The following is a 14,340-nucleotide window of genomic DNA, read 5'->3' as shown; positions in this document are numbered from 1 at the left end:
AGAAGCCACTGGAGGATTTTGATCACATATTATAATATGACTTACAGTTTTAAAATAATCACTTTGGCTGTTCTGTGGAGCATTGACTAAGGGAGGCAAGGGTAGTTTGTTATGTAGCAATATATACCTGAAATGTGTGTGTGTGACTGTTTCCAAGTGTTTAATTCTAATCCACTGTACTATTGGTCCATTTAGGGGATCAATAACACATGTTATTATCCCTCTTTGTAGTATGCATTAATAACTGGTGAGGTGACACTAAAGTTTTTAGATTTTATATGCAACATTAGCATAGCCCATTTGCAGCATTATATCAAAGCTGGCTGATATTTTAATGGAGGTAAAGATTTGTATAGATATTTTGGAATCATATAAACCATCATCTTGCTCTTTAATAATAAGAACCTCACTGGTTAAATGTTTTTTTTAGAGCCTTCTACAATTTGGCTTGTCTTATCTCCTCCTTTTTATCTATTTGTGTACTAAACTTGGCCTATGTTCCAGCCATACCAGAGTCCCATGAATATATTCTGTGCTTTTGTGATTTCATTCCTTTCCTTGCTTCTTCTCTTAGATGCTCCCATCCTTGTCAGGGCTACATGTAGAAATTCTACCCATCCTACAAGGCTCACCTCAAATAACACTTTCTCCATGAAACCTTTCCTGATGTCACTAACAGGATATGATCTTTCTTTCCCATGAATCTTGATGCCTTTTGCTTGGCATTTTCTTTCTGTCCCTTGCCTTAGTGGACATTGTGTGAGTAATTTGTGTATCTGTCCATGAAGTCTTGAGAGCAGAATTTGGCCCTTAACTCTTTTCAGTCTCCCTAGCACCCCAAATAGTGCATGTAGCTGGTGTTTGATAAGTAACTGGTAAGATGAATTTGGTGGAATAACTTGGCTGTTCTGTTTACCCCTGATCAGGCCCCTTATTTCCAAGCCGAATGAAATCTGTTTTCATAATCCAGCAGAAAACAAATTGCTTGAAAATACTGGGTATAGATTCTGCCTTATGCCCCTTGCTCCCTTTTTGTCTTTTAAAGAAAATTATTTATTAATAGAACTTGGATCATATTAGATTCATGATCAATTAAAAAGTGTTTGAATGCCTGTTTGAAGTGTTTCATGCATAGCTTTTCTATGCCTACTTGACTTAGCTTTAGTGATAGGACACTTTAATGGAATGTAAACTGATTTCTGATTTCATTTTGATCAAGCAACTGATGGATTTGCTTTGTTTTGGCATTCAAGAAGTCTGGCCAAAAAAATAAATAAATAAAATAAATAAAAAATAAAAAATATATAATAAAAGAAAAAAATACTACCAAAAAAAAAAAAAAAAAGAAGTCTGGCCAGAGGTGAGTGACTAAAGACAGATATATGGGATCATAGGACAACACTAAACTCTGCTTTCCTGCCTAAGGATGAGATACATCCTAAGCTGTTACTGAGTATAACTTCTTTATTTTCAGGGATACAAAGTAACTGGTAGTATTTTCAAAATTATGAAATAGTAAGGCATTCTGTCATGGGACTCTATTACATTTTATGAAGTGAGGTAAAACATTTTCAGCTTGAATTATGTTAAAAAACTGTACTCACAAACATTCTCCGCATAAATATTTACACAGAGGGACAAAAACATCCATTTCCTAAGTAAATCTTGTATTCTATAAAGGAAGACAGCATGCTTTTCTTCTTCATTTTTTACATGCATTTCTGAATGTATAAACATAGCACATATTCTAAGTTTCTTGCTACTCAAAGTGTGGGTTGTGGACTAGTACCATTAACATCACCTGGGAGCTTATAAGAAATTTCAATCTCAGACTTCATCCCAGACCCAGAGAATAAGAATGTGCATTTTAACAAGTTCCCCAGGTGAGCCATATGTACATTAAAATATTTTTCAATTATAGCTGACATACAATATTATATTAGTTTCAAGTGTATGACAAAGTGATTAAACATTTATATACCTTACAAAATAATCACCCTGATAAGTCTACTACCCATCTGAGAGAAGCACTGCTCTAGGTGTTGTTTTTCAGAAAAAAGCAGGAAACAGCCTGTGACCAAGTTTGTCTTCACATACATCTTAACTAATGGACCTCAACATCACAACCTATGATTATAACAGCATCAATGATAACTATATATTTTTGTTTGCAATATTTAATGAGTTTCACAAGAGAAAGGGGGGAATAAAATACAGCTTTTGGAATTTCTCAGTAGGACATAAATAACTTTCTTTAAAAAAATATCACCTGATCCTTCACCTAGATGTTGGCATAAGAGAGGGGAGCATTATGCATATGAATGTGAAAGAGGTATTATTTAAAATAAAAACATCAATTCTCATTTGTTTTTTTCAACAAAGCTGACTTTTAATTATGTCTTAAGGGCATTCGTATGGTTTGTAAAGTTCATGGGTATGTCATTTTACATAAATTCCAAGATTATGAGGTTGTTGACTCCCAGCACATAGTAGAAAACCTTTTCCATCCAAAGGTAGGAATGTAAGAATTCACTTTCTTGGAGTAATTTTCAATGAAGTAGAAGTGCCTGGGAACCATGTCTTTTAGCTAAGCAAATTGGATAGCTTTTGTTTCTAAAGAAAATCTTTATTGGTTAATAGTTTTCCTTTGCCTCTCAAAGTATTTGGCTATTTTCTCATTCACAATCAGGACATAATATACATGTTCAAACATTAGGGGTCATTATGGAAAAGCAGTTCTTCACAGTTGCCTTTGCAGGCTTACATGATAGCTTTCAATTACTCTTTGTTACTGTTGTTATTGTCTTTGCTGGTATCTTCTTATTGTTGTTGTTATCTTTTTTATTTTTAAAAAATTTTATTTGATTTTATTGATTATGCCATTACAGTTGTTCTATTCCCCACTTCATTCCCCTCCACCCTGCACCGCCTCGCCCCCACCATCCCCCCCTTTAGTTTATGACCACATGTCTCAAGTTCTTTAGATTCTATATTTGCCCTACTATTCTTGCCCTCCCCTTGTTTATTTTCTACCTACCATCTATGCTACTTATTTTCTGTACCTTCTCCCCACTTCTCCTCCTCCCACTCCCCTGTTGCTAACCCTCCATGAGATCTTCATTTCTATGGTTCACTCCTGATCTAGCTGACCTCTTAGTTTGCTTTTGTTTTAGGTGTGGTTGTTAATAACTGTGAGTTTGCTGACCATTCACTGTTCATCTTTTTTATCTTCTTTTTCTTAGGTAAGTCCCTTTAACATTTCATATAATAAGGGCTTGGTGATGATGAACTCCTTAAACTTGATCTTATCTGAGAAGCACTTTATCTGTTCTTCCATTCTAAATGAAAACTTTGCTGGATAGAGCAATCTTGGATGTAGGTCTTTGGATTTCATGACTTGGAATACTTCTTTCTAGCCCCTTCTTGCCTGTAAGGTCTCTCTGGAGAAATCTGCTGACAGTCTGATGGGAACTCCTTTGCAGGTGACTCTCCCCTTAGCTCTTGCTGCTTCTAGAATTCTCTCCTTCATTTAAATCTTGGCTAATGTAATTATGATGTGCCTTGGTGTGTTCCTTCTTGGGTCCAACTTCTTTGGGACTCTCTGAGCTTCCTGGATTTCCTGAAAGTCTATTTCCTTTGCCAGATTGGGGAAATTCTCCTTTATTATTTGTTCAAATAAGTTTTCCACTTGTGGCTGTTCCTCTTCTGGTACCCCTATAATTCGGATGTTGGAGCATTTAAAGATGTCCTGGAGGTTCCTAAGTCTCTCCTCATTTTTTTTTTAAATTTCTTGTTTCTTCATATTTTTCTGTTTGGTCATTTTTTTTCTTCCTTCTGGTCTACTCCCTTGATTTGAGTCCCAGTTTTCTTTCCATTACTATTGGTTTCCTGTGTAATTCCCTTCATTTCAATTAGTTTAGCCTTCATATGTTCCTCTAATTTGTGACTAAAATCAACCAGTTCTGTGAGCATCCTGATCACCAGTGTTTTTGAACTGTGCATCTGAAAGTTTGGCTATTTCTTCATCACTTAGATTTATAGGCTCTGGGGCTTTGAGATCTTCTTGAACCATTTTTGGTCTGTTCATGCCCATTGAGTATGAGGAGTGGAACCTTATATGTTCACCAGGGCGGGGCTGCCCAGGTAGCTGTGTTGTGATCCTGTATGTGGGGGTGGGGTCAGAGTGGGGCAAAAGTGGCCCCTTCTGCTGCTTCCCGCCGCTGGGGCCTGCTCAGTCCATCTCACTGCTCACTCCTTCATTGGTCTATCTGCACGCAAATGTATTACCGAGGTCAGCCTGCTGCCCTGTGCCCTTGCTGGGTCCGCCCGTTGCAACCCCAGGCCTGGTATCCTTGCGACTGAGTCCGTCTGACCGAGTTTTTCTATGCAACCCCACTCTGCAAGCTGCTGGCCTCGCCCCTCTTACTGGTCCGGCTGAAGAATTTGTTGTTATCAGACTTACAAAAAGTTCAATTTATTGTGTTTTGGCTGTGTTTTCTGTTGCTATAATTTTGTTGTCTCTAAAGTTGGTTGTGTGAGAAGGCACAGCATCTCCACCTATGCCTACATCTTGGCGGAAGTCTCTCATTTACTCTTTTAATTAACTTTATTACTTTACTTAATCCTCTGTCACTTTTAATCCTAAGTGGTATAAAGTAAAAAACAATATAAATTATGAAAAGTATAATTTTAAAAATGGGACTATTTCTAGTGATTAAGTTAAGCTATGAATTATCTTTATATACTTTTATCAACCAAGGAACTTGGCTAGGTAAAGTGTTGACAAGAAAACCAAGCAAACAGTGAGACATTTAGGAAATAGCTGTAGTTAATTCAGTGTTTAACTATTATGTTAAAGCTGATGACTTCAAACATTATGCAGTAGCTTTCTGCCTTCCTATAGAAAGCAATCCTGAAAATATGTTAAAAAGTCCAATGTATAAGAGTCAGATAATAGACTCCCATGTCTTTTTGGGGATATGGAAGGGAGTTGATTCCCAGTGAGCTAAAAAGTAATATGGAAATCTTCAATTTACTTTACTTTCAGTTACAATTTTCAAAAACAGGCTTTCATAAACTTATGTTCCAAAAATTTAATCTTATTCACAATTTAGGGCATAAATGCCTTAACCCCAATGAGGACCTAATGAAAGCTAAATACTTGCCATGTTACAGTATATTCAGTGTTTTCTGTTTGTCTCAATTAAGTTAAATATGATGTTTCTTGTCATTACTGTTAATTCTTTTGTTTTCCTAGATTTCCATGTATTTTTCTAAGGAAACATGTAATACAATATTCTACAATGTCTCCAGTAGAAATTGTTGAACATACAGGCCAATAATTTTGAAACCATTTTCCAGGCTTAGCATAGTAGGCATTAAACAAAATGCCTGATGAATTTTGAAAAGAAGCTGACACATTACAGAGAATACCTAAACACCAGCTATTTCAATCAGGTCAGTGGGAAAGATCAGCCAATAGTTTTTAATACCAACTAGAGATATCAACTAGGTGACTGAGTTTTTCACTTGCTCATTTTTGTGCTACAGTATAGAAACTCAGCATTAATTGCTTTCATCACAACATATCCAATATCTAAATGAAGGTATTCAAGGAAGGGGAGTTAAAATTGATAGCAATTTGCCAATATCCCAGAAAAATAACTATAGCTTTTTCAGAGGTAAGTTTTGGGGCAACTTGGAATCAAGTGGATAAGCATTAATGGCATTGAAGTTCTTATCACTTGTACTAGGCTTGGGTGAGGAAGGTAAACAAACAGCATAATGTAAATTACTTTGTCTTCCAGTAATTAAACCATATTATGAAAGACACAAATATCATAATGGGAAACAATTAGAGACTGATAAAATTGAGTTGCAGTATCATAAAGAAGAGAAATCAGTTCCAATCAGTTTACATACATCAAAATTAGCTTTATGGCTCTCCAAAGTATGGTAACTTACACTGTGGTTAAAAATGTCCCATGTAATTACATTCCTTTAGTATGCCTAGGATATGCAGCTATGGGCCCAAACTCATTACAACAAAGAAAATTAAAATGGCATTATCATTCTGCAACTAAAAATACGTTCAATTAAGAGAAATAAGTTTGGCCAGCCAATTTTCAACAATATTCATTTCTGACTTTTATTGTGGCAGTATTAAACTAACTAAATGAGGCAACTTTGTTTTGGTTCTATTGGGATTTGGTTCCAAAATCACTATTGGAAAGCCCAGCCTAGCCAAAATAAAGTGTCTAGTGCTAAGTGGTTATTAGGGTTAAGATGTCTTGGTAGATTTTAGTGCACTTGGATTGCCTTGAAGCTGGCTGAGTCTCTCTTCTTTTTCTTCTGAAAGTGATGTGGAAGGCCACCTTTTCTTTTCTTTTCATAAATCATTATTGTTCAGTGCTACTTGCCCTGACTGTCAGTAGATGATTTTGATTTTTCAATTTGATAACCTCAACAGGGTCTGCATAGGACTACAGGATTGAATGGGGACAGGCCTCCATATAAAAAATGAGAGTAATGTGAGTTTTCCCTGGCCTAGAGGCACATCAAACTATAGGGACCAGTTCAAATCAGGGACTAATCAGAAGCTCTAATCTCTGACATGTAGTTAAAACTAGACCTGCTCTGTGTAATACAGTAGGCACTAACTAGCCACATGTGGTTATCAAGAACTTGAAATGTGGCTAGTTTGAATTGAGATGTGCCACAGGCGTAAATGAAACACATCCAATTTTGTAGAGTTAGCATTAAAATTTATATAAATTATCTCATTAATAATTTTATATTGATTTTTTGTTGAAATGATAATACTTTAGATATATTTGGTTAAATAAAATATATTATTAAATTAGTTTCACCTACTTTCCTGTGACTTTTTAATGGGGGTACTGGAAAAATTAAAAGTGCATATGTGGCTTGCATTATATTTCTATTGGCAGCAGCTGATGTAGAATATTGCAATGCAAAGGCATATAATGTGAACCTTAGGACTCAAGTTCCCTTTTCATAGTCAAATATCTCAATCTTCATTTCCTGTTTCATTTATTTCTAGTAACAGGTACCTGCATAACTGACTGTTGTCACTGAATTTGCTGTCCACCAGGAACCTCAGGGTCTGTTCTTGTTTCAGAGCACTGTGGCCTGGGAGACGAGGAGAGATTATTCATTTGCTGTTTCTAGTGGAAAATCTCATGTTGCCAAATACTGCTCTTGGGAGGTAAAAAAAAAAAAACCTTTCAATTCAGATGCCCAAATAAATCTTGTTCTTCCCACCCCCACTGCAACAAAAAAATTACAATAATAAAGCATTTGTGTCAACCAAAAAGTATCCCAAAGTCTTTTGCACCTATAGGGAGACCTGCTGGCAATAAGGCATTAAATCCAAGGGAAACATTTCTGCAATTACTGATCAAATACAATACAGCTAAATTTCACCTCCAGCATATCATTTTGATAATGGGTATGGAAATTATCCATTCAATAGCTATTCAAAATAACTCAGGAAGACTGGTTAACTAGATACTTCACAGACCTTCAGAATAATCCTTTCTAATCAGGGTGGTGAGAATTCAATAGGCAACATTTGCCTTGGACAAAATAACCTTTTGGGGGGTTGCTGGGCTGTGCACTGGCTCCTTCTCCTATCTGTCTTCCAGGAGGTGAAATTGCCAACAGGAAAAAATGCAGGGAGTGTTTCCCTGTGGGCTGAGCTTCTGCCCAGTACCCACCAGTTCTCAGTGCAGACAGCTGTGCCTGCAAGTAAAGTGAGGCGCCTTAGTACTTATCAATCAGGAATCAGCAGGGCTTCTAGAGTTGTCCTCATTAAATTGAAAGTATATTCTCTCTCTGGCAGCAAACGTATCCATTGCCATCCATTTCTGCACAGCCAATTTTAGGCAATCAAAGAATGTTGGCTTCATCACAGTCTCTGAACATATTTTCAGCTTGACAAAGCTCTCCCTAGCTTTCCTGATTTTGACAACTAGTAGGTATGTCCCTCTGGTTGCCACTAACTCAACTGCTAAGCTTTTTCTGATCCTTTTATCTTCTTACTTCCATTCTCAGGTCAGAATTTTTTTTCGCTCTATAAAATATTCCACTCCTACTAATTTCAGCAAAAATGCTCCTTCATTCTTATTTACTATTGGGACCCTCATCTCTCCATTCTCAGCACACTTCAGATGCTTAATATTTGACATCCACTTACTTACTTACTCAAGAAATCCATGTGGTGAGGTTGACAAGGACACAGTCACTAACTGGGATCAGGAAATATCACTCTACACCCAATTAGCTATGTGACACTTGGGCAAGTTACTTAACCAATCTATGCCTTGGTTTCCTTAACTATAACATGGGAATCTTTATAACTCCTTCCTCATGGGATTATTGTGAGACTCAAATGAAAGAGTTTATAAAGTGTAAAGTGCTATAGACTTTTGTTCACTCATTTGTCAAGAATTTAATGAGCTCCTATTTTGTGCAAGACAAAAGATGAAGAGTTCGGCTCATAACGGCAAACAGTTCATTTCTCATTTTCAAGGAGCTCATGGCCTGGAGTGGGGCACAAACCTGCAGCTAACACTAATAGGTAGCTAAATGAAATGAGTGCTGTGGATGTAGCAAGTAGATACTATGATTATGAGAACCTAGGGGCAGAGTGATTCATTCTAATCTTAGGCTTGCAAGAGTGGAAGAGGGAAGGGGACTTCAGAAGGGGATAGCATCTGTACTACACTAGAAGGATATGATGAGTTTTTATGGATAAGAAGGAAGATATGAAAGGCAGACTGAGTATGTTGAAAGGTAGGAGGCAGGTATGGGAGATACTGGAGCACCTAGTGTGGCAGGAGAGGAGACAAGTGCAGCTGGAAAGGTAAGGCAGAACTAGGTTGTAGTGGTCTTAAAACTCATACTGAAGAGTAAGTTAAGTCCTATAGCTATTATAAAATAAGATTGAATATCAACTGTAATTGAAAATTACAATTAAAAAGTGTCATGTCAGATGAGGTGTAGGCCCAGCCTGTCCACAGGCTGGGCCTACAGTCATCAGGGAAAAGAAAGGTAAACAATTGCTCCTGAAGGTGGAAGACAGTCAGATGAACTGTCTATGACAGCTCTGTTTCAGGTCCAAGATACACCCATGGGAATCCAAGAAACCAGTAATCTAAAAAAAAAAACCACAAAAAACCCCCCAAAAAACCAAACAAATCTGTAAGTAGAGATGCAAATATACAATATCTCTCTCTTTGGAAAGAGTAAGACCTTTCTTTTTGACCTTCATGATATAAATACATTTATTTTACTCTCTTCTGTTAGTACCCCTGAGGGGGCTGACCTAAGAACTAGATGAAGCTACAAGGAAGCAGACTTCAGACCAAAATAAGAAAAAAAATTATAAGTAGAAAGAATTTGCTGAAGATAAGTGTGGTAGAATCAGGGCATAGTGAGCTCACTCTGGGGGTGGTCAAAGCAGAAGATGAAATGACATTGGGTAGGTAAACTATGGAGAGGAATGAACCATAACAAGGGATCAAGAAGCTCAAAGGGCTCTCCTAGAGCAAAGATTCATATATCTGATTTTAGCAAAGAAATACTCCAGAGAACACACATACACACCTGTTCTCTCAGCTCAGGGTCCTCATAGCAAGCCGAGTTAGAATCAGTGTACCTGTCCCACTAGGTGAATGTATGTGTGTACTTGGTGGGGTATGTTTTGTTTGTATATGTGTGTGTGTTGGGTAGCAAGAGTCACCTAATGGAAAGGGTAGAGAAGATTCTGCTGTTGTGGAAAACCAATAATTGTTTAGAGAAGACAATCTAGGTCATTGGGTTTACTTCAAAAGTGTAAATTTCTTTTCTAGAGGGAGGTGATCACTTAGTTTTTGTCTAATGCAGTCCCAAAACTCCTACTAGACTGACAAAAAAGGAGATGAATGTTTCCACTAGTTGATGATAATTATAAAAATAGCTAATATTTAAGTATACATAATGTCCTAGGATAAGAACTTTACCTGCACTTAATTATTTAATTCTTATCAGGGCCCTTTGAGGTAGGAACTACTGTCACTCCCATTTTACAGATGAATAGGTTAGGCTCAGAGAAGTTAAAGAACTTGCCAACCCCCACAGCTATAGAGGGCAGAGGACTTGAACTTATGAAATCCTACTCCAGAGCCTGGGTCATTAACTACTGAACTATACTGTTAAATTTATGCTTAAATAAGGATTGTTGAGACTTAACTGTTTAGGGTCCACAGCTTCAGGTTAGAAGAAATGGAAGGTAGCCCAAAAGGCAAGGACCTTTTCCTGAATCTCACTTGGCCCAGTTTCCATGTCAGGCCTTTCTGTTCAGCATGTAGTGGGATGTTCCCTTGCTTATCTCTCTCTGGGGGATAAGCAGGGGCACATTTTTTATAAGTACTAGGGAAAGGTCTAGCTGTCTTCTGACCTAGAACAGCCCAGGGCTGAGAACTGGACAAATGTGTTTCTTCCTTCCCCAGCCCCAAACAAAATAGATGGTTTGATTTTCTCCCTTATTTTTAAACCTAAAAAATGAATATATAAAACAGATCTTTTCATTAAGTTGTATTCTATCTTTTTAAGTCTCTTGTCTTGAACAACATCTCTGTAAATTTTAGATCAAATTAAGATCCTTCTGGAATTTCTCCACACTGAAGAGACCAATGATAGCATACTCATGATTGACAGAGAATAGAATTCAACAGGGTAGATGAGATGCTTTTTGTCTAAATACAACAGTACCTAAGCAAATAAATAGAAGACGTATACAGTCATATATAAAAGCCGTGCTGTGTGTCTCTGGGTTTCTCACTAAAAGTGGAGTGCTCTCAGGGCATCCATACAGCACAACATCCACTTTCGTTATTTGCTTGATTCTGCCATAAAGGAGAGATTAATGAATGACCTCTACATTTTGATGTCTAACTACTCTTCAAAGTCTCCACCCATACTTTACATCATTTTCATTGTTGCTTTCCAATAGAAGACACAACAGAATACATAGTCCTGTAGAACAATAGATTATTATCCTAATTATAGTTGCCTGTGTTTTCTACACTTTTACCATTTTATTAAAAACAATTATCTGAGAAGAACCAATCTTTTGTAATACCTATACTATTGTTCTCATTTCTCTTAGATTATAATGAGTTCTTTTCAAAGGGTATTTTACTCATAATTATAGACTATAGGGCAATTGCTTAGAAATTGAGTCTAGGACATATTTTGTTAAGATTAATTGTTCTTGTACTTCTTGATCCTATCATATCTTTAGTTTTTTAAAACTATCCACTTAATAAACCTACTTGTTTCTGTTAGTCACACATACTACGTGTTAAGAATGATCAACATTAAATTATGTTTTTAAAGAGTGACTATTCTAGAAAAGTATAAAATAGTAAATATACATGTATTTTGTTTTATAAAGTGAATGATCTTCTGCACATGAGTAGGTGGGAGAAAAAACTGCCTTAACTTCAAGTATAGCTTCCTGACTGCAGGAGCATTTGATAGGAATTTCATGTAGGCTTTTAGTCATCTCCATAAAAGAGAACAATGGCATTGGGAATGTATTTTTTAAAATACATTTAAAAGTACACCGCCCTGGCTGGTGTACTTCAGTGGATTGAGTGTGGGCCTGCGAACCAAAGGATTGAGGTTCGATTCCCAGTCAGGGCGCATGCCTGGGTTGCAGGCCAGTTCCCAGCAGGGGACACATGAGAGGCAACCATACATTGATATTTCTCTCCCTCTCTCCTTCCCTTCCCCTCTAAAGTTAAATAAATAAAATCATTTTTTAAGAGATACATAAAAAGGGTTTCATTTGTGGGGACAGGACTCTAATCGAACAAGCCAAAGCCCATGTCATCATCCGATTCCTCTGACTCCTCCTTCTTCTCGTCCTTCTTCTCCTCTGCTGCAGCTGGGGCAGAGCCGGCAGCAGGAGCTGCAGACCCTGGGGCAGCAGAGACAGCTACAGCGGCACCAGTGGGGACACAGGCCAGCTTGCCAATACCTTGGGCGATGACGTCTTCGATGTTCTTTCTGTTCAGCTCACTGATGACCTTGTTGAGCCAGTCGTCGTCTGCCTGGATACCCACGCTGTCCAGGATCTTCTTGATGTCCTTAGTGCTGGGGGAGGAATTGCCCCTGAGGGCGGCCAGGAGATAGGAGGCAATGTAGCGCATCTCGGCCTCGGCGAAGAGGCCTCACGCGTGCGATCGCGGCGGTGACAAGCAGGAAAAGGTAAATAAAATCTTCTTAAAAAGTTAGGCTCAGTCAGAAGATAGCCAGGTAAAGAGGATGATTATTTCAAAGCAAAAGGTGGGCAGCAAATGCAGGTTATGAAATTCAAGTGACAATGTTCTAGAGTATAATGGGCAGTGGTAGCCAAATACAAAACCTCAAATTCTTCAAATTTCAAGCTTTTTGTCATGCTCCAGAGTAATTAATACATAAACAGCATCACCACCCCTGACTGGTGTGGTTCAGTTGGTTTAGAATTATCCTGCAAAGTGAAAGGTTGCTTGTTTGATTCCTGACCAGGGCACACACCTGGGTATGGATTCTGCCCCTGATGGGGGCATATATGACAGGCAACCCATTGATGTTTCTCTCTTTTTTATTTCTACAATATATTTTATTCATTATGCCATTACAGTAGTCCCATTTCTCCCCTCTTCATTCCCTTCCACCCTGCACACCTCTCCGACCCATATCCCCCCCTTTAGTTCATATCCATGTGTCATAAGTTCTTTAGCTTTTGCATTTTTTCACACTACTCTTGCCCTCCTCCTATTTTATCCCCACCATCTATGCTACTTATTTTCTGTACCTTCTCCCCCCCTCCTCCCACTCACTGTTTGGAAGGTTACTTCCATGTGATCTCCATTTCTGTGGCTCCACTCCTGTTTTAGGTGTCCACTTAGTTTGCTTTTGTTTTAGGTGTGGTTGTTAATAACTGTGAGTTTGCTGTCCACTCACTGTTCATATTTTTTATCTTCTTTTTCTTAGATAAGTCCCTTTAACATTTCATATAGTAAAGGCTTGGTGATGATGAGCTCCTTAAACTTGACCTTATCTGAGAAGCACTTTATCTGCTTTTCCATTCCAAATGAAAGCTTTGCTGCATAGAGCAATCTTGGATGTAGGTCCTTGCATTTCATGATTTGGAATACTTCTTTTCGGCCCCTTCTTGCCTGTAAGGTCTCTTTTGAGAAATCCGCTGACAGTCTGATGGGAACTCCTTTGTAGGTGGCTGTCCCCTTGTCTCTTGCTGCTTCTAGAATTCTCTCCTTCATTTTAATGTTGGTTAATGTAATTATGATGTGCCTTGGTGTGTTCCTCTTTGGGTCCACCTTCTTTGGGACTCTCTGAGCTTCCTGGACTTTCCAAAAGTCTATTGCCTTTTCCAGATTGGGGGAAGTTCTCCTTTATTATTTGTTCAAATAAGTTTTCCACTTGTTGCTCTTCCTCTTTCCCTTCTGGCACCCCTATAATTCGGATGTTGGAACATTTAAAGATGCCCTGGAGGTTCCTAAGCCTCTCCTCATTTTTTTTTTTGAATTCTCATTTCTTCACTCTTTTCTGTTTGGTTGTTTCCTTCTTCCTTCTGGTGCACTCCATGGATTTGGGTTCTACTTTTCTTCCCATCACTATTGGTTCCCTGTGCATTTTCCTTCATTTCACTTAGTGCAGCCTTCATTTTTTCATCTAATTAGCAACCAAAATAAACCAGTTCTGTGAGCATCCTGATCACCAGTGTTTTGAGCTGTGCATCTGATAGGTTGGCTATCTCTTGGTCGCTTAAAAGTATTGGCTCTGGGACTTTGATTTGTTCTTCTGATTGAGCCATTTTTAGTTTTGTTGCACCTGTTACATATGAATGGCGGAGCCTTAGGTGTTCACCAGGGTGGGGGAACCCACGTAGCTGGGTTATAATGCTGAATGTGGGGGCAGGGTCAGAGAGGGAGCAATGGCACTTGTTCTGTGCTCTCTTGGATTTCAGTCCCCTCTGCTGCTTCCCAGAAGCCGGCACCCTTTCAATTGGTGCTTTGGGGTTTTATTTCCCATTGCTAGGGCCCTGGGTTGCACTGTCTGTCTTGCTGCAAATTCTAGAGCTGCCCAGCGAATAGGCTACCTGATGGTGGCATGAGTCAGTCAGAGGAATATGCCATCTAAGAACAAATGAGATCTAAATATGAATATCCATAGAAATAATGGCACTTTGTTTTTAGTTTCCTGTGGATAAGTTAGAACAGTCGCCAATATAATATTTTTTAGGGAAAACACAATGGTTCAGTTTGT

General features: G+C 38.2%; 1 protein-coding gene across 1 annotated transcript; it reads right to left on the bottom strand.

The window, feature by feature from the left end:
- Nucleotides 1-11,831: 11,831 nt before the first annotated feature.
- Nucleotides 11,832-12,221, bottom strand: LOC119043155 (60S acidic ribosomal protein P2-like). Its single transcript, XM_037137058.2, has one exon. The coding sequence runs from the start codon at nt 12,219-12,221 to the stop codon at nt 11,874-11,876; it is 348 nt and encodes a 115-aa protein (XP_036992953.2). The 3' UTR covers nt 11,832-11,873.
- Nucleotides 12,222-14,340: the final 2,119 nt, after the last annotated feature.

Source organism: Artibeus jamaicensis, unplaced genomic scaffold (assembly GCF_021234435.1).
Source record: "Artibeus jamaicensis isolate MK-2021 breed Jamaican fruit bat unplaced genomic scaffold, CSHL_Jam_final contig_240, whole genome shotgun sequence".
NCBI lineage: Eukaryota > Metazoa > Chordata > Mammalia > Chiroptera > Phyllostomidae > Artibeus > Artibeus jamaicensis.
The sequence above is the reverse complement of the archived record's forward strand: the minus strand, read 5'-3'. Positions and strand labels throughout refer to the sequence as shown.